General features: G+C 38.3%; 1 protein-coding gene across 1 annotated transcript; it reads left to right on the top strand.

The window, feature by feature from the left end:
- Window positions 1-1,213: 1,213 nt before the first annotated feature.
- On the top strand, window positions 1,214-21,914 carry ADH1C (alcohol dehydrogenase 1C (class I), gamma polypeptide). Its single transcript, XM_019962409.2, has 9 exons — window positions 1,214-1,366; window positions 5,883-5,984; window positions 6,760-6,898; window positions 9,482-9,569; window positions 9,666-9,885; window positions 12,471-12,731; window positions 18,425-18,560; window positions 19,283-19,421; window positions 21,648-21,914. Exons 1-9 carry the CDS (start codon window positions 1,349-1,351, stop codon window positions 21,670-21,672), a joined length of 1,128 nt encoding a protein of 375 aa, XP_019817968.2. The 5' UTR covers window positions 1,214-1,348; the 3' UTR covers window positions 21,673-21,914.
- The last annotated feature ends 2,999 nt before the right edge of the window (window positions 21,915-24,913 follow it).

Here is a 24,913-nt window from a genome sequence, read left to right on the forward strand (position 1 = left end):
TCTGCTGGGTGGACAGTGTAGCTGTAGTATGGCTTTCCATGTCTGCATATGTAAAGTTGACAACAGACAGTGGTGTTGTTCCCTTGACAATTCTAGAGAAATATACCCTGTTTGTTAACATATGTTGACAGACTAAGTCTAATTAAGTAGTTGAATGAACCATATCCTCCAATTGTTGGTAAAAGACTTGAGATTTATTAAAAATCAAGCTCATATTCTCTTTCTCATACTCACTGCACTGAACAAATAACAATGGAAGTTCACAGTGAGTTTTCTTGAATAATTGCCAAAATGATCATTATTTAGTTTCTAACTGAAAGGTCTACAAAGCCTCCTCTGAGTTCTTCAGACAGGATGCTCTCTCTCTGATATAGAACGTTACAGATCGTCTGACTTGGTTTGCTGTGCCTTTCCCCCCATAGATTATGAGTTTACTTTTTGGACGATCATTGTAGCTAATATTTATTAAAGGCCATCCTATTTGTCAGGATCCCTAAGTGCTTTAAAAAGATTAACTCATTTGTTCATCAAACAACCTTTCCAGGTGACAATACTCTTCATCTTCATTTTATAGATAAGGAAACTAAGGCCAAGGACAGTTTAACAACAAGTCCAATTCATACAGCTAGTAAGGACAGGGTCGGCTCGACTCCAAGGTCATGCTACAACCACGGCCTCATACTGCCTCTTGGCACGGGTAGACGTCATTTCTTATCCATCACTGTCACCCCATAGTACCACTTGAATATCTGGAACAGGGAGGGTCTCAGTCAGTTTCGATTGATACTGTATGGAGCAGAAATGCCACTTTTGCTGTCACTGACTGGTGTCTGATTTCTCTGTTGTGAAGAGTGGGAGCGTGCTGGAGCAAACACATCGCTCGGGCTTGTAGCTCTCTCTGTCCTATGCCTTTTGTGCTGCTTTCTTACTCCTCCTTGCTAACTGTGTTATGTTGATTTGAAGTCGGAGCTCAGTTTATACAAAGGGAAAACAGAACTCTGAACATCCTATGTGGGAATGAGAGAGGAGAAATATGTAATCCAGAAAAAAAAAAAAAGGTACATGTAAGAAAATATTTAACTAATGAAGTCAAGATGTTATTTGAAATTAGCATATTGCAAACAAAGTTAATATTTGAGTGCTGGTTCAGTGCCCTGTTACTGTTGGTTTTACTAGGTCTAAGAATAAGCTGATGGGCAGGGCTTAAAGATCCCAGATCACATGTGGGTAACAGGATGGTGTTCAAGCATATAAGAATCTGTGCAATCTATCTCTTGTATGTACTTGAACAGGGAAGAGCCTGTAAGTCTGTAATTCACATCTCCTGCCAGCAGAGAAAAGAAGAAACATGAGCACGGCAGGAAAAGTAAGGCAATTTTTTTTTTTTAGAATTATTCTAATTAATGTAATACTCATGTTTGACTGCTCGAGAGACAAGCATTGGCTAGAAAGGAAAGTTTCCTTTATTCAGGAGGCCAGCTGCCGGGAGCCAGCATATTGCATTTTGAGTGCATATTGCATATTGAGTGCAGCACTTTCCACAGCATCATCTTTCAGGATCTGGAATAGCTCAACTGGAATTCTATCACTGCCCATAGCCAGTGTGAGGAACTCTGCCCATGACAAAGGTCATGAGGAAGGAGGCTCGGCATACGCAAAGGCGGGATCAAGCCTCAGGAGTCCCCCATCTACCCCCAAAACCAGAGTCTGCCTACTTTCTGCTTTGTGCTTTCACCTACACCTCTGACTTTATGGGGGGCTGTCCCCCACTACCTCTCTCTGAAAAAAAGAGTTAGCTTACAGCTCCAGTTAATAATTCCTGAGTGTGACAGTGTTTAACCTACAAACTCCTTTGAAAGTCCTCTAGCCTGCCTGAATAGGTTTTTCCGGCCACACGTGATTGTTCAGAGCCTCCCAACTGTGAGAGGCATGAGATGTTCTAAACTGTCTAAATACAGATTCCTTTGAGCAGTTAAAAGATGGATTAGAAATTGTATTGGTGAAGGGATTTTCACTTGTTGGGCCAATATTTGCTGCTAAGTTTCCATATCCCTTATCTGCTGTGTCCCTGGCAGTGTATTGATTAATATAATTGGTGTAAGTAGTAGCTTTAATGTTTGTAACCTGGGACCCTTGAGTTAATTCTTTTTCTTGTTATAGCCCACCACACCTTTGCTCTGTAGGAATGCAACTTTATCTAATGCTTTTTGGAGGCTGGCGCCTGACTTTAGAATAATCACCTTTAGAGAAACAGGCCTCTGGGCCAGAAGATGATGCAAATCACCTAAGCTTTTGCATATGATAAGTTTGCAGGAAGAAAGCCTGGCTTGCTGCATGACTCTACCCCTTCCCCCATTATCCTCTATGCATAACTTAAGGTATAAAAACTACTTTGGAAAATAAAGTGCGGGCCTTGTTCACCAAAACTTGGTCTCACCATGTCGTTCTTTCTCTTACCTTCTGGCTGAATTATTCAGCCTCTTTTCTCCACTGAATTTCCTCACTGAGCTATCCTTATTTCAGCCGCTTTTCTCCACTAAATTTCCTCACTGAGCTATCCTCATTCTATTACTCTTTATATCCTTAATTAACGTTTAATTAAGCAATTGTTTCCTGATCCTCGCCGACGCCGTCCCCGCTTCGAATTCCCTGGATCCACCGGGGCTGGACCCCGGCAGCCAGCAACCTGTGTGTTAGTCGGTCAGTCGTGTCTGACTCTTTTGCAACCCCATGGACTATAGCTTGCCAGGCTCCTCTGTCCATGGAAATTCCCAGGCAAGAATATTGGCGTGGTTTGCCATTTCCTTCTCCAGAGGATCTTCCCGACCCAGAAATTGAACCCATGTCTCCTGCATCTCCTGAATTGGTGGGCAGATCCTTTACCACTGAGCCACCTGGGAATCAACCATGCAATATATAGAGATACACTATTTAATGAATAACAGAATTCATATATAAATTAGAAATAATTTATAGTGAAATACAACTTAAGATATATGCTTCAATATACAAAGTATACTAAACTACAATTGAGAAGGGCAATACCTAAATATCTTTAAGAAGTATGTAGAGCATCTATATATATTAAAATCTATATTTCCTATATTAAGTAAATGTGAAATAGTTATAGCCAGTCATGAGTAATTTTCAAGTCTAATGTTAGAAATGAAATGTTTTTATCAAGAAGTTATGTCTATATTAAGATATCATAATATAAATGTGTTATTCTTTATAATATAACTTAATATTATTCTTTATAATATAAATGTTATTCTCTTTGATCATAATCATTCTTTTTATGAATATAGGAAAGTTAAATGTGACAAAACTTTTATTGACCTCAAAGCATTAGAATCATCAAGGCTAAGCAAACCGACTGAGATGCAGACGTTGAGAATGGACTTGTGGACACAGCAGGGGAGGGAGAGGGTGGGGTGACTTGAGAGAGGAGCACTGACGCATATACACTATCGTGTGTGAAACAGACAGCTGGTGCGACACCACACAGACAGCTGGTGCGACGCTGCCGTAAAGCGCAGGAAGCCGAGCTCAGTGCTCCGTGGTGACCTAAATGGGTGGGATGGCGGGGGAAATGCGTAGTAAGAGGGAGATTCAAGAGGGATAGGATATATGTATACGTGTAGCTGATTCACAGTTGTACAGCAGAAACTAATACAACACTGTAAAGCAATTATACTCCAATCAAAAAACAAAAAAAATTTAAAGATAAAGCAAACCAGAATCAACATGCAAATTGTGATTTTAAAGTGTCCTATTATGGCACAATTTAGGGAATTCCCGTAGAAATGTTATCTTCATGCAAAAGCCAACGTGATTTTACAAAACAAAAAAAATAATAATAATACTGATACTGTTGGAACCACTGTTTACACTGAGAACAGATATATTTGGTTCTAAGCCTTCCACAGACTCATGTTTATTTGTTCAATGTGCTTACAGGTACAGAGAAATACACGTGGTTGTTCAATACAATCAATTCATGTTGTTTAACTGCTTAATGGCAAAAGCCTGTGCAATTGTTTCTAGTAGGCTTGCTGTGTAAGGAGTGAATTGTGCAATATAATATCTTGCTATAATGGCAGGCCTGTATAGTGTGGCCTATATCAGGCCTATATATATATCAGGCCTATATGAATAAGACTGGTTGGAAACCATACAGATGATCAGTTGGCAGTTTTCTTATTTTAACTTTATTTTCATGCGTTGCTGATTGGCATTTACAGTAGCATATTACATTTCAAATGAAGAATACTTAAGAAAAAGAAAATTTTAATTTTTCAAAACTCAGAGTTCAGAGATCAAAAGGGTAGGCCAAATGCATTAATTAAATTTATGAATTACAGGCAATCAATCCCCCCTCCTCAGGTACAATGTCAATAACTGCTAGCTATATGATAACACTTCACTTATGTTTAACCTTCTGGCATTATATTTTCTTCAAATGCTAAATGACAATAGTAATAATACCTACTTTTGTAAGGTGGTTGTGAGAATTTAATAAACTAATACTGGAAAGCATTTAAAATAGTGCCTGGTACATAGAAATAACTCACTAAATATTAATCACTGCTATTATTGTTATCTAACTTCTAATCTTTTGTTAATCTTTTACTATCATCAAGTAGTGAAAGATAAAATGGTATTCATTCTTCAGACACCCAGGTTTGTAACTTTGGGAAAAGTACTCTCAACTATTGAGTCAGTTGAGCCTCAAGCTTTTCATCTGAAAAATAAGACTAATGATTCAGTAATACTACCCTGTGAAGTTTAAAAGTCAAACTCGTATTTCACCCAACACAGCCACTTGTGCCTGCTACATCATTGGCACCCCAAAATTCAATACCTCTCTACCATTAGTGTATTATATCCAAGCACTCTTATATTTCTTGTGGCATTGGCCATGATGAACACTTTGCAAAGTGGAAGGATTTGGTGTATATATAGTAAAAATAAATTATCAGATAAATTTCAATTGAATTTTTATCATGTTTGTAGTATGTTGTTAATTCTCTTTAGAAAAAACTCTCAATTACACCAGCTTTGCAAAAGTGAGGACAACCCTTATGTTACATTCCCAAGCACTAAACATATATGCTTAACTGTTATTTGTAAGAACATCTGTAGGTAAGCTATGCTAGCTAGAAAGTCAAACACAGTTCTCCCATTTTTAAGTGTGTGTGTGTGTGTGTGTTTATGTGTGTGTGTAGTTTTAATCTCTACAATTTTAGGCTCAAATCCAATCTGAAAGAAATCTCTATTCATAAATTATATAACAAAACAGAGCTGCCAAATCTAACTTCCAAATGAGTGATGCAAACAAGGAGCCCATAGAAGAAATAGAGAGAGAAATCAAAAGAGCAGGCACATAGAGAAAGAAATTCTAGGCTGGGAGGCTTAGGAATTCTAAAGTCAAATCATTTTGGCTTAAGTGGAGAATTGAGCAAGAGGGAAATGAATTTCATGTCAACAGACACTGAATCTGGTAGTAATATGATAGTGATTTAGAACTTCATGGACAAGACAACAGCTTTGGATAAACAACCAATTGCAGAACCACATTAGGAAATAGAACCTTCAGAGGGAAAAACAATGATGATCTTTCTTCATAGAAGAATATATTACATTTTTATCTCAATGTCTCCCTACAGTTAATTCTGTTTCTCTTTCCTTGTGTTACTGCCTTACACATTTTTATAAAAAGTCACTATTATTCTTTTTGCAAATCAGAGGTTGTTCACGTTCATGGAACAATATTAAGTTTCAGACATGGGGCTAGATGGTACATGTAAAAAGATTAAAGGCACATTCCCTGAATTCGAGGCTGGGGGGACAATGGTGTCATCTCTCTGCTCAATTTTCAGGTAATAAAATGCAAAGCAGCTGTGCTGTGGGAGCTCAATAAACCATTTTCCATTGAGGAGGTGGAGGTTGCACCCCCTAAGGCCCATGAAGTTCGTATTAAGGTAAAATTTTTTTCCATTTCTATTTAATCTTAGGTTTAAATTTTTCAGAATGTAACAATGAAAGTAACCAAAGCACTTGTAATACAGTCATCCAGATAGTGGAATTACATTTGTTGTCAAGGGAAGCTGTAAATCAAAATTGTTAAATTTTTTAAAAAGAGACCAAAGAGTATGTACAGTATAATCCTAGTGAAACGAAGAAGAATTTATGTGGTGGCTCAGCAGTAAAGAATCTGCCTGCCAACACAGGAAACGTGGGTTCGATCCTTGCATTGGGAATATCTCCTGCAGAAGAAAATGGCAACCCACTCCAGTATTCTTGCCTGGAAAATCCCACGGACACAGGAGCCTGGTGGACTACAGTCCGTGGAATCGCCAAGAGTCAGATACGACTTAGCAACTAAATAACAACAACAACAACAAAAAAAAGTGCAAACGAATATATATCATTTAAAATCAATTAGCATTATGTGGTGGCACTTAGGTAACTTTATTTTCTTATCTGCATTTTCTATTTCTATCAAAAAGGCTGCATATTATATGACTTCAATAGTTCAGAAACAATTATTTCACAGATTACTCTGCATAAAAGGAAAGTGGAGCATTACCAGGCTGAATAACTTCAGGTATAATTTGAAACTGTATTTGGAAGAGTAGGAATTATTAGCAAAACGCTTTAAAATTCTTCAATGCAACTTCAGGAAAATGAGTATGTTAAGTCAATCTGAGGGTCATAGTCTTATCTGAATCTAATCAACCCCCCTTTACCCTATAGATGGTGGCCACAGGAATCTGTCGCTCAGATGACCATGTGGTTAATGGATCTCTGGTCACACGTCTTCCTGTGGTCTTAGGTCATGAGGGAGCCGGCATTGTGGAGAGCATTGGAGAAGGGGTGACTACAGTAAGACCAGGTACAGAATTCACACTTAGGAAATGTGCCTTGGCTCAGGGCCCTAAGATGATGTAGCCTGGATAATGACACTGAAGCAATGAGAGATGACGTATTTAAGGCTGAGCTGGGACAGAGGTCTCTTTCTTTACCCGCTTCCTGCCTGACTCAGGCATATATGCATCCATGCACTACTGTATTCTCTACATCAGCAAGTATTTCTTGAGGACCTACTAGATGTCAGGCACCACGTTAGATCCTGGGAATACATGAGGATTGAAAGAGACCCAGTGTCTGCCAGGGTAGAGTTCATTATCAGTTAATTCCCATGTTAGTGTTGCCAAGCACTGTCTTCTACCAGGTCCAAAGAAAACTACTGATGAGACAGAAAAAACATGTCTAGACATAGTGGGGACAAACATAATCAGTGTTTTGAACCTGTTCAGGGCTGACTTCACACAGTGGGGATTGTGAGCTCTGGACTGAATCAACATAATCTCTTCTCAGGTGGGACGTGGAGCCCATTCACAGGTTTCCCCTTTGAATATATGGCCACTTTTCCTTCAGTTCAGTTAAGTCGCTCAGTTGTGTCCGACTCTGCGACCCCATGAATCACAGCACACCAGGCCTCCCTATTCATCACCAACTCCCGGGGTTCACTCAGACTCACATCCATCGAGTCAGTGATGCCATCCAGCCATCTCATCCTCTGGCGTCCCCTTCTCCTCCTGCTCCCAATCCCCCCCAGGAGTCTTTTCCAATGAGTCAACTCTTCACATGAGGTGGCCAAAGTACTGGAGTTTCAGCTTCAGCATCATTCCCTCCAAAGAAATCCCAGGGTTCAGAATGGACTGGTTGGATCTCCTTGCAGTCCAAGGGACTCTCAAGAGTCTTCAACACCACAGTTCAAAAGCATCAATTCTTCAGCACTCAGCCTTCTTCACAGTCCAACTCTCACATCCATACATGACCACTGGAAAAACCAAAGCCTCTACTAGACAGACCTTTGTTGGCAAAGTAATGTCTCTGCTTCTGAATATGCTATCTAGGTTGGTCATAACTTTTCTTCCAAGGAGTAAGCGTCTTTTAATTTCACGGCCGCAGTCACCATCTGCAGTGATTTTGGAGCCCAAAAAATAGTCTGACATTGTTTCCACTGTTTCCCCACTTTTCCTTAAACGATGATTAAACGTGACTGGTTACCAATTTTCTTGAATATTTACTGTATCCTATTATTATATATTAATACAAATATTTTTAGAGGTAAACAGTGAATAAACAGAAAATTTCCATGCCATCATTGCATATAATCTCTTAAATGTTATTTTTCTGAGTCTTTTGGATAAGTAGCATAGATGATTAAAAATAAAAATTATGTTTAATTCTAAAAAATCACTTTAGCTAGTAGATTTGACCTCCCGACTTACAAAACACTTAATTGACCTGTAAACCAAAAACAATAAAATAAGTTGTCTGGTTTGAGTTTCAGCTCTTAATATTTCCTTTAGTTAGAAATCTATTAATAACAAATGACACCCCTACTTTTCACCCCTGCTCCCTCCACCAGTAAAAATAAATTATCTACAAATCATCAGCTACAAACATTTGAAAGTCAGTTCCTATCCTAAAAGAAAGTATCTAACTCATTATTGACGGTTGAGGTTTTCAGAAGACTGTCTTAAATTCTTACTTGTCCTTTTTTTGTTTGTTTTCCTTAAAAAAGAATTAATTTTTTAAAAGAAGGATTCATTTCATAATAGAGATAAGGATAATCACTTTGAAAAGCCAGGAAATGGATGTTGAGGTTCTTATTTTTACTGTATTATTACTATTACTATTACTGTACTATTACTATAAACTATTAACAGATTATCTAGTGGAACTATGGCAGACTGCTCACAACTGAAATATATATTTATATTAGTAGTAAGACTATTTAAGGTTTAATTACTAAATATTAAATGAGATCATATCTATAAAATCCCTAAGAGAAAGGGCACACAGTAAAAGAGAACTATCAACACAGTGGAACTACTTTTAAAAATCATGTTTTCCACATTTGCAATTTCTTTGGGCGTCTTCAGCATATATAAACTCAAACCGATAACAATACTGACAGCCAATGACCAAGACATAATGCTGACAGGACCCTATTCTTGGAGACTTCTCAAAGTCAAGTGCCTCTAATACATATGTATAAGCTTTAAGTTAACCAGTCCATTCTGTAGGAGATCAGCCCTGGGATTTCTTTGGAAGGAATGATGCTAAAGTTGAAACTCCAGTACTTTGGCCACCTCATGTGAAGAGTTGACTCATTGGAAAAGACTCTGATGCTGGGAGGGATTGGGAGCAGGAGGAGAAGGGGACGACAGGATATGAGATGGCTGGATGGCATCACTGACTCGATGGACATGGACGTGAGTCTGAGTGAACTCCGGGAGTTGGTGATGGACAGGGAGGCCTGGCGTGCTGCAATTCATGGGGTCGCAAAGAGTTGGACACAACTGAGCAACTGAACTGACCGAACTGAAGCTTTAAGTTCTTACTTAATTTCTTAATTCCTGTGTAGAAATTTAAGAAGAATCTGTTTTATCCTCATCCCCAGGTGATAAAGTCATCCCACTCTTTATTCCCCAGTGTGGAAAGTGCAATGTTTGTAAACACCCAGAAGCCAACCTTTGCCTGAAATTCCAGTGAGTATCTGTTACTCTCCTTGGCAGTGAAGGAAGCTGCACGCTAGTTTTGCTCCTGTCTTATACCCGCTTGTGTTTGTGTGTTGCACTGACCAGGCTGAAGGAGCCTCGGGGGACCCTTAATGATGGTACCTGCAGGTTCACCTGCAGGGGGAAGCCCATCCACCACTTCCTCGGCACCAGCACCTTCACCCAGTACACAGTGGTGGATGAGATGTCAGTGGCCAAGATCCATGCAGACTCACCACTGGAGAAAGTCTGTCTCATTGGCTGCGGATTTTCTACTGGTTATGGGTCTGCAGTCAAAATTGCCAAGGTAGGAATAACAATGAGTGATAAAACCAGCTACACTCAGACTGTCACGAGCTAAAAGCAAAGCAATTTCTCACAGGAATCTGAGATCATTCTTCACATTTATTGGAAGCTTTCCCCTCTTCTACCATAATAGCATTGCTATGCTCCACAGAATTGAGGATGTTGATTAAAAGTAGAAGATACCCTCAGAAGGAATTCAGGGCATGTCCTAGAAAATGTATCTGTTACCACAAATGAAAAGCTATTGATAATTAGTTAAGAACAAGTAAAGGTGTTTTCCATAATTATTCTTCTGTATGTGTTCTTTGTGGTATTACTAAGTTTTAGACCTAGGAGTTCATTTTATCATTCATTTAGTGCCTACATGAGCCATGAACAATAGGTTCTGCTAAGTTTTGAGGAAGCAAAAGTAAACAAAATGAAGGGGCTGACTATGAGTTTAGTTCATGGATCCTCTACTCCCAGAATTAGGATCAACAGGAGATTCCAGAGCCTGACCTGATATCCTGATATACCTCCAAACTGAGGGTCACCAACATGCCCACTCTCTGTATCTCTACGAGGAAAGCAATAAGGCTTCGATGATGCATGAAGCATTTATTCCACTGCTATACTTCCTCCCCAGCCATGAACACACACACACACCCAAACTTCAATGTGGCAGGTTTTAAGAAGAAATTCTTTAAAGTCTTCTCTTCCTAAAAGGTTGGAAATCTAGTAGTATCCTTTTGTTTTATGGACTGACACCCAGAGACATAAAGCCATTTGCCCTACATCTTACAGGTAGTTAACATGACAACTGCGACTAGCCTCCTCAAAACTCCTGCTGAATGACAAACCACAGTAGATATTTACCAACACTTTTAAATCACAATCACAAGCCTCATCTTTTTCTAAGGTAAAAAAGTGGTGTCATACCCCCACAGAATGTTTTCTTGGTACAGGAGGAACATTTTATCCACAGTGAAGTCTGACTATAACAGACTAGGTTTATTAAACAGTCCCTTAGGTAAGTTAAGCTATTGTGAGTGCGTGTTTTCCAAATTTCTGTGACCTTAGCACTAAGTCCCTTGTGCAATTGCATCATCTGAACAGATTGTCTAATTGAACCTGCGCACAGAGTGGAAGCCAAGGGTACTTGTGATAATGGATTTCATCCATTATTAAAATATAAACCAGCTTTTCATTGCATTATTTTTCATTTGTGTATTTTTTAAAGCAGAGATAAAGACCCATTAAGAACACATTGATCTCAAGCTGTATTATCTTAAAATTACCTGTTAAATTTCCCCTGTTGTTAAGTTTGCTTAAGCTGGGGATAACTCTTCTCTACTTCACAGCTTCTTTCTGCTCTCATTATACATCATGACTACTGAAAATTTTTGAACCAAGGTGTTAATTATTGAGGGTTCAGTTGGATTATTTTCTCAGTCTCCTCTCTTCCATTTATTATTAATTTCCCTAGAATTGTGTTTGTGTATGTGTGATGGACTGAAGCTGGCATCAACAGATTTGAGGCACTAGATTTTCTTCAAGAGGGGAGTTACTAGCATCTAGAGCTCAATGGTCATCCAGTCCGCTGGCTCCCAGCCTGGGTTTCCCGCTGGAGTCACTTGGAGACTTGGTCTTGCCTGCAGAGTTGTTGTCGTTGTTTAGTTGCTAAGTCGTGTCCTACCCTCTGTGATCCTATGGACTGAAGCTTACCAGGCTCCTCTGTCCATGGGAATTCCCAGGCAAGAATACTGGAGTGGGTTGCATATCTTTTTCCACTTACCGGCACAGAGTCTGATTTAATTGCTTATGGGCTGTGACCTGGGTATTGAGATTTTTTTTAAAGCTTCCTAGGTGAGTCTAACGGAGAAGGCAATGGCACCCCACTCCAGAACTCTCGCCTGGAAAATCCCATGGGCGGAGGAGCCTGGTAGGCTGAAGTCCATGAGGTCGCTAAGAGTCAGACACGACTGAGTGACTTCACTTTCACTTTTCACTTTCATGCATTGGAGAAGGAAATGGCAACCCACTCCAGTGTTCTTGCCTGGAGAATCCCAGGGATGGGGGAGCCTGATGGCCACCCGTCTATGGGGTTGCACAGGGTCGGACACGACTGAAGCGCCTTAGCAGCAGCAGCAGCAGCAGCAGCAGGTGAGTCTAATGTCCAGGAACATTAGAGAAACACTAATCTAATTCAAACCCGTCATTTCAAGTGTGAGACAGCTAAAGTCAAAAAAGGTTTTTACAAAAGGTTGGACATAATTTGAGTAACTTCTGAAAAAAACAAAGCATGGCGTTTTATACAATTTAGGCCCTTTCTAACAATTGTTGTTGGTGGTGGTGGTTGTTGAGTTGCTAAGTCATGTCCAATTCTTTGTTAGCCCATGGACTGTAGCCCACCAGGCTCCTCTGTCCATGGGATTTCCCAGGCAAGAATACTGGAGTGGGTTGCCATTTCCTTCTCCAGGAGATCTTCTGACCCAGGGATTGCGCCTGCATCTCTTGCATTGGCAGGCGGATTCTTTACCACTGAGGCACCTGGAAAGCCCTTAACAATCATTACTTAATCCATTTTCACATTTTCTGAAAACACAGGTCACCCAGGGCTCCACCTGTGCCGTGTTTGGCCTTGGAGGAGTTGGCCTGTCTGTTATTATGGGCTGCAAAGCAGCTGGAGCAGCCAGGATCATTGCAGTGGACATCAACAAAGACAAATTTGCAAGGGCCAAACAGGTGGGTGCCACGGAGTGCATCAACCCTCAGGACTACGAGAAACCCATCGAGGAGGTGCTGAAAGAAGTGAGTGGTGGAGGTGTAGATTTTTCATTTGAAGTCATCGGTCGGCTTGACACCATGGTATGTATTTTGAAATGTGTCAAGACATAAGCTTCTGCATTCTAGAGTTTTCTTTAATGTGGCAGAATATAAGCATTATATAGAAAGAATATTTTTAAAACTATGATGATTTTCCATTTCCTATTTGTTACCTGGGTTGCTTAATTTATTATGATGAGGAATCTCATTCCATCAGTCAAAAACAAACAAACAAAAAAACAAAAAAAACCTGTCACGAGTACGAGTATCATGTCCTGTTTAGAGAGGGGGGGGGGTTTACTGAGCCGTCATAAATTTAATTTTTAGTTTTAAAAATTCAAACTCAAGTACATATAAAGAATATAAATTCTGTTCTCAAGTTGGCAAGTTTGATTTTTCAACACATTCTTAACAAAAAATGATTTAACAATATTTGTATGTTTTAATGAATTCTCTTTTTTCAAGACCATACTTGGACCAAAAAAAAAAAACCAATGAGAAACTTTAGGCTCCTTATCATTTTATTAACAGAAAATATGCCCCGTTTATCACAGCAGACAGCACAGTGCCTGGTACATAAAAAGCATCCAAATCTGTGTGCTGAACTGAATAATTTAAAAGGTCAACAGGTTTTCCCACCAAAAAATTTTAAGTGGTATGTATCTTGTAGTGTTGTTTGCGGATTACATGAGATGACACATGTAATATATTTAGCAACTGCCACCTGTCAGTGGTAAGCTCTTAATAAATGTTATCTGGTGTTGTCAAAAGGAAGTACCATTTCCAACTGTGCAAAACTTACATCATCTTTAAAATATACATGATATTTCCCTCCTCCAGGGGATCTTCCCAACCCAAGGATCGAACCCAGGTCTCCTGCACTGCAGGCTTTCTTTACTGTGTGACCATCAGGGAAACCCCATACATGATACTACTTTCAAATAATTACAGATATCATCAATTGCAACAGAGAACACATCTCTAGCTACATTCGCCCTAAGCAGAATTCTCTAGAATCCTAGTGAATAAACCCCCAGAGACCAACACAATCACTCTCTTTAGGTTATCCAGTAAGTCCCAGCAGTGCTGCTAACAGGAAGCAGCACCTTAAGAGTAAAGCTCTTTGCAGCCTTGACCAGGAACAGTTATTCCATAGACGACTGATGTTCCAAGGCTGTCACTTTCCAAGGCTGTCACTTGCTCCTTATGCCATTTTTAATATGGTTTTTCCTCCATTTTCTCTTGTGGAATTGGATTATTTTAAGTATCTGATAGCCACATGTCCTGAGGTTCTCTGATCGTCCAAGTGTCATACTCCAAAATCAAAGGGTCAACTACTATATATTTCTGGGGTGGGGGGTGTTTTCCTAAACAACTTTCTTACTACACACATGTCTAAAAACCTGACTGGAGGGAAAAGGCTTTCTTTTTAAGTTACAGAGTAAAAATAAATAAAAGCTCACAGAAGGTCAAAGCACATTTAAAATATGCCCATTTTCACCAACACCTATATGGCTTTTTTGGCCAACAGCTTGCTCCTTGGAAGAAAAGCTATGACCAACCTAGACAGCTTCTTAAAAAGCAGAGACATTACTTTGCCAACAAAGGTCCATCTAGTCAAAACTATGGTTTTTCCAGTAGTCATGTATGGATGTGAGAGTGGGACTATAAAGAAAGCTGAGCGACGAAGAATAGATGCTTTTGAACTGTGATGTTGGAGAAGACTCTTGAGAGTCTCTTGGAGTACAAGGAGATCCAACCACTCCATCCTAAAGGAAATCAGTCCTGAATATTCATTGGAAGGACTGATGCTGAAGCTGATGTGAAGAACCGACTCATTAGAAAAGACCATGATGCTGGGAAAGATTGAAGGCAGGAGGAGAAGGGGACGACAGAGGATGAGATGGTTGGATGGCATCACCGACTCAATAGACATGAGTTTGAGTAGGCTCCGGGAGTTGGTGATGGATTGGCATGCTGCAGTCCATGGGGTCACAAAGAGTCAGAAACAACTGAGCAACTGAACTGAATTAAACATCATTAATTAGAAGGCAAAGCAGATCAAAATCACAAAGGGATTATTACCTCATACCTCTTCGAATGAATATTATAAAAAAAAAAAAAAAAAGCAATAGCAAGTGTTGAAGAGGGTGTGGAAAAAAGGGAATTTTGTGCACAGTTGGTGGGAATATAAAACAGCCATTATGAAAAGCAGTGTAAATGCTCCTCAAAAGATTTAAGATAGATCTTTTATCATGTGATCCAGCAATCCCACTTCTGGAAATATATACAAAGAAAATAAACTATCTTAGACATGTGCATCCCCATGCTCATTGCAGCATTATTCATAATAGCCAAGATATGGAAACAACCTAAATGTCCATATGGATGAATAGATAGAGAAATTGTGAGGTGTGTGTGTGTGTATAATATACATTTGTGAACTGTATATATGTATATATATGAATGAATATTATTCAGCCATAGAAAAGAAGTACTGACATTTGCAAAAACTTGGAAAAATCTGGAGGACATTATGCAAAGTGAAATAAGCCAGACACAGAAAGACAATTATTGTATGATCTTTCCTATATGTGAAGTCTAAAAAAATTCAAATTCTTAGAACCATTGAGTAGAACAGTGGTGGCCAGGGGCTGGAGGAAGTAGAGGAGGAATAATGGGTAGATGTCAGACAGTACAAACTCTCAGTTATGAGCAAGTTCTGGAGACATCCATGTACAGCATGGTTACTATAGTATTATTAACTATAGTTAATAATACTGTTAATAATACTGTTTTATATAACTCCAATTTGCTGAGAAGGAAGATCTTAAATGGTCTCACTGCAAAAAAAAACTAGTAACTGTGTGAGATTATAAATGTGTTCACTTAATTGTGGTAATTATTTCACATGGCATATGTATATTAAATCATCACACTATACATCCTAAAAACTCATGGCGTACAACCTAAAAATAAACGATTTTTGTCAATCATACTTCAAAAAAACGGGAGTTCAGTTCAGTGCTCAGTCATGTCCAACTCTTGGCAACCCCATGACTGCAGCACACCAGGCCTCCCTGTCCATCACCAACTCCTGGTGTTCACCCAAACTCATATCCACTGAGATAGTGATGCCATCCAGCCATCTCATCCTCTGTCATGCCCTTCTCCTCCTGCCTTCAATCTTTCCCAGATTCAGGGTCTTTTCAAATGAGTCAGCTCTTCGTATCGGGTGTCCCTAAAGTATTGGAGTTTCAGCTTCAACATCAGTCCTTCCAAGTGAACACCCAGGACTGATCTCCTTTAGGATGGACTGGTTGGATCTCCTTTCAGTCTAAGGGACTCTCAAGAGTCTTCTCCAACACCACAGTTCAAAAGCGTCAATTCTTCTGCACTCAGCTTTCTTCACAGTCCAACTCTCACATCCATACATGACTACTGGAAAAACCATAGCCTTGACGAGATGGACCTTTGTTGACAAAGTAATGTCTCTGCTTTTTAATATGCTGTCTACGTTGGTCATAACTTTCCTTTCAAGGAGTAAGCGTCTTTTAATTTCATGGCTGCAATCACCATCTGCAGTGATTTTGGAGCCCAAAAAAATAAAGTCTGACACTGTTTTCACTGTTTCCTCATCTATTTGCCATGAAGTGACAGGACCAAATGCCATGATCTTAGTTTTCTGAATGTTGAGCTTTAAGCCAACTTTTTCACTCTCCTCTTTCACTTTCATCAAGAGGCTCTTTAGTTCCTCTTCACTTTCTGCCATAAGGGTGGTGTCATCTGCATATCTGAGGTTATTGATATTTCTCCTGGCAATCTTGATACCTTATGCTTCTTCCAGCCCAGCGTTTCTCATAATGTACTCTGCTGCTGCTGCTGCTGCTGCTGCTAAGGCGCTTCAGTCGTGTCCGACTCTGTGCAAACCCAGAGACGGCAGCCCACCAGGCTACGCCATTCCTGGGATTCTCCAGGCAAGAACACTGGAGTGGGTTGCCATTTCCTTCTCCAATGCATGAAAAGTGAATAGTGAAAGTGAAGTCACTCAGTTGTGTCCGACTCTATGCGACCCCATAGACAGCAGCCTACCAGGCTCCTCTGTCCATGGGATTTTCCAGGCAAGAGTACTGGAATGGGTTGCCATTGCCTTCTCCAATGTACTCTGCATATAAGTTAAATAAGCAGGGTGACAATATACAGCCTTGATGTACTCCCTTTCCTATCTGGAGCCAGTCTGTTGTTCCATGTCCAGTTGTAACTGTTGCTTCCTGACATGCATACAGGTTTCTCAAGAGTCAGGTCAGGTGGTCTGGTATTCCCATCTCTTTCAGAATTTTCTACAGTTTGTTGTGATCTACACAGTCAAAGGCTTTGCCATAGTCAATAAAGCAGAAACAGATGTTTTTCTGGAACTCTCTTGCTTTTTCCGTGATCCAGCAAATGCTAGCAATTTGATCTCTGGTTCCTCTGCCTTTTCTAAAAGCAGCTTGAACATCTGGAAGTTCACAGTTCACGTATTGCTGAAGCCTGGCTTGGAGAATTTTGAGCATTACTTTACTAGCGAGTGAGATGAGTGCAATTGTGCGGTAGTTTGAGCATTCTTTGGCATTGCCTTTCTTTGGGATTGGAATGAAAACGGACCTTTTCCAGTCCTGTGGCCACTGCTGAGTTTTCCAAATTTGCTGATATCTTGAGTGCAGCACTTTCACAGCATCATCTTTTAGGATTTGAAATAGCTCAACCAGATTCCATCACTTCCACTAGCTTTGTTCATAGGGATGCTTCTTAAGTCCCACTTGACTTCATATTCCAGGATGTCTGGCTCTAGGTGAGTGATTACACCACCGTGATTATCTGGGTCATGAAGATTTTTTTTGTACAGTTCTTCTGTGTATTCTTGCCACCTCTTCTTAATATCTTCTACTTCTGTTAGGTCCATATCATTTCTGTTCTTTATTGAGCCCATCTTTGCATGAAATATTCCTTTGGTATCTCTAAAATTCTTGAAGAGAACTCTAGTCTTTCCCATTCTATTGTTTTCCTCTATGTCTTTGCATTGATCAGATGTTTATATCTTTCCTTTTCTCCTTTGCTTTTCATTTCTCTTCTTTACACAGCTATTTGTAAGGCCTCCTCAGACAGCCATTTTGCCTTTTTGCATTTCTTTTTCTTGGAGATGGTCTTTAGGGTAAATGTATATAAATTAGGAAAATGGTGCCCATTTAAATGGGCAGTAGAAATATGGATCCATTAAAAAGGAAGACCATCAAGAGGAGAAGAGAGAAATATTGATGATATAACTGACCATATATCTGGTTCACCATCAAAATACCTGGTTCAAAGTACTTAGTGCAAGATATCTACTTAATAATTAAATGAACTAACCATTTCAGATTGCTCTGGGGTCACATGATGATAAACGTTACCTTTATTTGAAGAATCAGATTATATATGTGTAATGGTATTTTCATCTTTATTATTTTCTAAAGAAGATTTATGTACATAAAACATACAATTTCATTCATCTACCGTTTCATTCAAAATATTTTCTGGGCATCTTCTAAAGCCACATGTAGTGGCTTTAGGAAATAATGGGAAGTGAAGAAAAAGCCAATCTCTTCCAGCCACACACTCACAATTTAACTAGATCCATAGCACATGATACTGTGTTTCACAAATGGGGACTACCAGAGAATCCACTTTAATGATGCTACATATTAATTTTATTCCAGATGTCTGCCTTGCTGTGCTGTCAAGAAGCATATGGTGTAAGCGTCATTGTAGGAGTACCTCCTCATGCCCAAAATATCTCTATGAACCCCATGTTGCTGTTGACTGGACGTACCTGGAAAGGAGCTATTTTTGGTGGTACGTGGCAACCTACTCCAGTATTCTTGCCTGGAGAATCCCAGGGACAGAGGAGCCTAGTGGGCTGCTGTCTATGGGGTCGCACAGAGTCCGACACGACTGAAGCGACTTAGCAGCAGCAGCAGTTAGGCTTGAGCGCTAAATTCTTACTAAGGTCAGGAATTCTTCCCTTTTGCAAGCGACAAGGCAAGGGTTTAAAATGCAATGTAGTTAAAAATGCACTAAGATTCCTTTGTATCTAGAGGCTCCAAATCAACTAGATGTGGAACTAATGTACCCAAAAAGTCCCAAGGTAGACTTTAGTGGTGTCCCCATAAACTGACTAGGATCTTTCAGCATCATCTCTTTTGACACTGGTGACTGCATAATGCACTGAGATGCCTAGGAGGATCCAGGAAACCCATGGCAACAATTTATGTCTGCACTCACTGCCCAGATGTCGACAACTACTGAATCTCTTCTTGACTCTGAGAACAACCATCTACACTATAACTTCTCTATGAGGGAACTAATAACCAAAGGCTCTGGTTTGTTGGGCGGGGAGATTTTTTAAAAGTCAAATCACTTCAAAAAGATATTGAAACATACACTCTTATTAACCTCAGCAACAGTAGTCTGTGGACACTTTATAAACTTTCATTTAAATTTTATGTAGAAAGTCTTGTCTCTAAACCTCTGCTTATATCTGGATGAATCTAACATTGATGTCACTTTCTTTTCAGGCTTCAAAAGTAAAGAATCTGTCCCCAAACTTGTGACTGATTTCATGGCTAAGAAGTTTTCACTGGATCAGTTAATTACCCATGTTTTACCACTTGAAAAAATAAACGAAGGATTTGACCTGCTTCGCTCTGGAATGAGGTAGATTTTAAGTTTTGGTGGGGTTTGACTAACAGAGAAAAAGAGGTTGAAGGATGAGAGAAAGGCAAGGATGGATTGCCTTGGTTTTCCATTCCCAGTTCAGTCTCTGCGTGTAGAACACATAAGATTATATTGCAAGAAACTAAAATGCTTTGTATTTCTTGTTCTGCTGAAGCTAAATTATGTTGGTCACAGCAAATCTGAATGATCAGACCCTCTGCCATCTTCACAAGAATATTCTCTGCTTTGCAAGGAAAAAGAATCAGAGACATATAGTCATATAACATGGAGTTATCCCAGTCCCTGCCTGGCCACTTAAAATGGTTGACTATTAATAGCTACAAATTTAAATTACATTCCAGACATCCAAAAAACTCATTATGGAAGTCAGTGGAGCTATACAGGCATCATTTTCTATGCATATATTACTTTTTTCAAAAAATGCTGACTATTATTTTTACTCTTATTTTTCCATCTACAATGGATTTTTCACAAATAAAAATTATTGCAAAGAGGAAGGGTACAAAATACTATTTTAAAAGTTTAAATCTACATTTTCTTCAAAACTTACAAAACAAAGTCAGTTTCATTTTCTACCTTTAATATTAATCTTTTACAAACACCTAAAAAGAATTTCATCACTTGCATTTATAAATGAGACACAGTTAGTTATAGGTAGTTTTACCTAACTCCCACCTTCTTGTTCCACAGTCTCTGCTTTCTCTGTGACTTCACACTTCTGCTCATCAGGTTTTTTGGTTTTAAACACTATTTCTTAAGCAGCTATACACATAATATATACTAGACACTTAGTCTGATAAATATAATTGAAGAAGGAAAGAAACTAGCATCCAAACAGTACCAGATCACATCCTTTCTAAAAAGCAGTTTGGTCATATGTATAAGAAACCTCAAAAAAAGAAACGTAGATCCTATGTCCCAACAGTTACATTTCTCAGAATCTATTCTACAGACATTATGAGATATGCAAATGAACATATCTTTAAGCATGTTTATTATCTATAACAGCAAAAATTGGAAACATCCTAAAAGTTGAACATTAAAAGAATATTAAATAAATTCCAAACATTACTAGAAATTAATTAAGCCATTTAAAAGGAAATGATTTCATTAAATTGGGAAATTCTCCTGATGTAATTTTAGGTTATAGAGTAGAGAATACAGAACTTATATATATAATACTGTTCCAAGTTTTCAATCAGAGCAATAAAAACTTAACATATGTTTAGAAAAAAGATAATCAAAATTCAAGAAAATATTAACATTGATTATTTCTAAGTTGTGGGATTACAGGTTATTTTTACTTTCTTCTTTATATTGTTCTTTAGTTCCTAAATTATCTATATACATTTTTTCATATATATGTATATATATACACACACATATATACATATATACTAATAATTTTTTAAGATACATAGATCATCTTTTTCTAAACCATTTGTCCATCAGAAGATGGTTTTTAGAAAGGACATTAGTTCCAGTAAAATGTTACATTTCTGATCTTCCAAAGAATAAAGTCTCTCCAAACACAAATCAACTTTTTTTCTACTTTTAAGTTTTCTTAAGCATTTCTTTATCTAAGCTTTGTTAAAATTTTAGCATGGTCTTAACTTTATTACATTATCAGCACTTTTAGGCACATTATCTATCATCTTATAATTTGTGCAACTTTCTATTTGGATTTAAATCCCAGGAGCCCACACGAGATGTATGTTTTAAAGTAAGGTACAAGTCTCTCTAAATCCTGCATCTATCATCTCTACAATGGAAATAATATTAGAACCTGCCACATAGTGTTGTTTAAATAGAGGTTTAAATGATTAAATACATGATGAGGCTCTACAGAGTGACAGATAGCATGAACTTATTACATGTAATTATCAATTGTTATTTTGTATTTGTTATTGTATAAGGAATGTAGACTCTCAAAAATGATATTTTGAAAATCTAATACACAATGAAGCCTAAATGATAGTCACACTCAGAACGTTATAATTGAGATTCAGGTTGGAGAAAGACAACAGAAAGAAAAGATGAGCTGACCTTTTACTTGACTTGAGTGCATTAGGAATGGGAATGGAATAGCAGGAAACAAACACAGCTTTTCAAAGAGACAAACTGAATGCTCTTTGTACTCTCCCATGGAAGAGTGTATATTATCTAAACACTAAAACAATTTCTATCTTTTATTTTCGGTTTCAGTGTCCGTACCATCCTGACATTTTGAGACCATACACACACCTTCACTTCTGGCAGTCTTCTGCCTCCTCTATCATCTGAAACATCAGCCAAACATCATCAATAATTCTGTCCTTCAGAGGTACTACCAATAAATTGCACATGGGAGCTTTCCAAAAGAAATAAAAATCAATGTGAAATCATTTTTCAAGCAAATTTTAAAAATTTAAGTGAGAGCTAGATAAACCATCATATGTGTAATTGAGTCTAATAAAGTCTTCTTAATCATTCTGCTCATGTTGAATCATGTCACCTTTCAGACTAAGGAATGGTATTTCTTTTGACTTCTTGTACTTTTTGTGTCTTTGCCACCCTTAGTCTTTTAGCCGTAGTCATTGAGAAGGACCTTATTATACTTCCCCTCAACATACATGTGATGGTGTATTGTACTCAAAATTGTCTACCTGTATGTCCACTGTCTGTATTTTCCTCTTTAGGAAATGTAGCAAAACCCTACAGTAAAAACTATAGTTTGAAAAAGAATACACTCTGATTTATAAGTGGAGAAGGTCCAGAAATTCTAAATGAAGGAAAATTTTTAAGGTAAATATCACACATGTTTAAGGTGAAGGGAAGTGTTTTTATCCTACATTTCACACTACATGTGATAAATGTGAAGTTTGAATACTAAATCTGAAAACTGAACTATTCTTAGAATCATATTCCAAAAAGCCTAATTTTTACTCAAGAAAGAAGTTTATTGGTTAAAAGATCTTAATTATTATCATTGCAACTGTAGTTAACTGAAAATGAGCCATAAGGTAGCTAAAAAGTAATATGGCAACTTGAAGTCTAGGGATGGGAATAAAGCAGCTGTGGACACAGCATGTAAAATGGGTAACTAAGAAATGGCACAAACATCCAAAGCAATGGATTTTCTATGCACATACACATATAGATGTATGTTTTTGCAAAAGTATTTTTGAACGAGAACTTTTCTATTAACTACCATGGCTTAAGTCTGCAACCCCGAAATATTTAATCGTTTTGAACTTGTGAAAGCCTATGGTACCCACTTGTTAATCCTTTCTCTAAGGAAGATTTACATTTTGAGCTTCATCTCTAAATGTGTAATGAAAACTTATTCATGTAAAGAGTTTTAGCTTAGTTTAGTTTAGTTTACATGTGACTTGCTTCGATATTGTAGAAAGGACTCTAGACTCAGAGCAAGTAATCTACCACTTCTTTGTGACCTTCAGTAAATTACTCAACCTCTCTAAGCCCATTTTATCCTTTGTTTTAAGAAGTCATGAACTGATTACAGGTTCATAGAAAATTAGATGGAATGATGCCAGTGAAAAGGCTTTGTCAACTATGAACTGCCATGTAAATGTAGGGAACAGTGTCATGGTCTTCTCAAAGACACTGAAGCAGATATTTAGGGTTGGGGGAGCTTTCAGAATATCCCTAGGTTTTCAGAATGTCCTAACATCATGGAACACTACGTTCTCATTTTGATGGGTGCTCCAGCGCTTTTATCTTGGTGCTGATAATGTGAGATACTGAGGACAAAGAGATGGTTCTAAAGGCCCATGTCACATAGTGGGCATAAAATCCTACTGGTTGCACAGAGGTCTGCATCCAGTTCCTTCCCCCCAGGCGTGGAGAGCAGGTGGAGAGCGGGGTTGGTGAGCATATTAGTGTTCTCACAGAGGGGCACAATGCTCCATGAGGTGTATGAGAGGGAGGTGGGGGTGCCTTCTGCACCCAAAACTTCCTCTTTATTCACATTGACATTGGCAGGGAAGGGGACATTGAAATCAAAGTAGAAAAATGGAACCACAGAGTGGCTGGTATGCTGTAATGGTGCACACGGTCAGTGTGTCCTGCTGGCCTTCAGCGATAATTTTGACTCTAGAATCAAGAATTTCCAAATTTGCTGCTGCTGCTAAGTTGCTTCAGTCGTGTCCGACTCTGTGCGTCCCCATAGACGGCAGCCCACCAGGCTCCCACATCCCTGGGATTCTCCAGGCAAGAACACTGGAGTGGGTTCCATATTTGCTGGTTTCCTTTAAAAAGTGTTAACTATGAATATATATAGCTTGCACTCACTTTCAGCCAACCACAAAAAGCTTAGTCAAAATGAAGAAAATTTTCAAAATTTGTAGAGGAGTAATTGCATGTTGATGGTTTAATAGCATTGATACAGTGACTTAGCTCCTCCAAAAATAGTAAATAAAAAGAAGTAATATAATTAAATTATATTATATAATAATATAATTAAATTAATCCTTTGCTACTTTACAAATCATACAAGCTACTCTAGAATTAGAAAGTCATTTTAACAGAAGCATTCAAAAATTACTCAAAAGTTAAAGTAGAGTAAGAGCAAGTATGTATTTAATAATTATATTCTTAGACACCCTAATACTTAATTCCATTAGCAAATGATTATTGAACAAATAACCTCTACCAAGTAGTCCCCCAAAAATGTTAAATGGACAATTTTATTGAAATAAATTAAATTACGTTTATCTGAAAAAATACGCAGCAATGTTCAGGAAACGGGACATTGCATAGGAAGAGAAACCAAACTCAGTGTGGCAAGAATAAAACTAGAATGAAAGCACTATACGCACTCAAGGCCAAGCACCATTTTGATGAAATTAATGATCATGCATGTGTCCTTGTTCTGCTCATTTCATCCACTTTGGATCCAAGGTCCAGAAGATCATCTGTATAATCTTATCTCAGTCATCAAAAGAACCTGGAGGTTGCTGAATAACTCACAAGGTAATAAATAACTCACAACAAAGAAATTACAGAGGTTTCCTTGTCCAGTCTTGCTCTTTGAAGTATTTGCCATGTCAGCAAATAATTTAGTAGGTTTATTATGAACAAGTCAGAAGTCATCAGACAATTCTTACCTAAAAATGATATTTAAAGACTACCATTCACCAACAAACCAATAATTTCCAGTGTTTGGGAGATGCCTAATCGCCTTAAAGGGTTATAACTACAACTTTGAAGTGAAGAGAAATTTAGTACTTTCTAAGTTTAAATAATGAGTGTTTCCTAGCTAATTCCAAATTTTAGAATGGGTGAGAGAGAGATTGAGAAATAACTTGAGGACTGAATATTTCTTTTGTTATTGGTTTTTTACTTGTGATGAGTACCTTTATGGCTTATTCTCCTAGCAACTTTCAAAAATGCATTACAATATTATCAGCTATATTCTCTATGCTATATACTACATCCTTGGGATATTTAGATGGTAACAATAACCTGGT

The sequence above is a fragment of the Bos indicus genome, chromosome 6, assembly GCF_029378745.1.
Source record: "Bos indicus isolate NIAB-ARS_2022 breed Sahiwal x Tharparkar chromosome 6, NIAB-ARS_B.indTharparkar_mat_pri_1.0, whole genome shotgun sequence".
NCBI lineage: Eukaryota > Metazoa > Chordata > Mammalia > Artiodactyla > Bovidae > Bos > Bos indicus.

Coding starts and splice junctions, on each gene's coding strand:
- ADH1C (XM_019962409.2), top strand. Junction 6,899..9,481: donor GGTGACTACAGTAAGACCAG/GTACAGAATTCA, acceptor CCTCATCCCCAG/GTGATAAAGTCATCCCACTC. Junction 9,886..12,470: donor CTGCAGTCAAAATTGCCAAG/GTAGGAATAACA, acceptor CTGAAAACACAG/GTCACCCAGGGCTCCACCTG.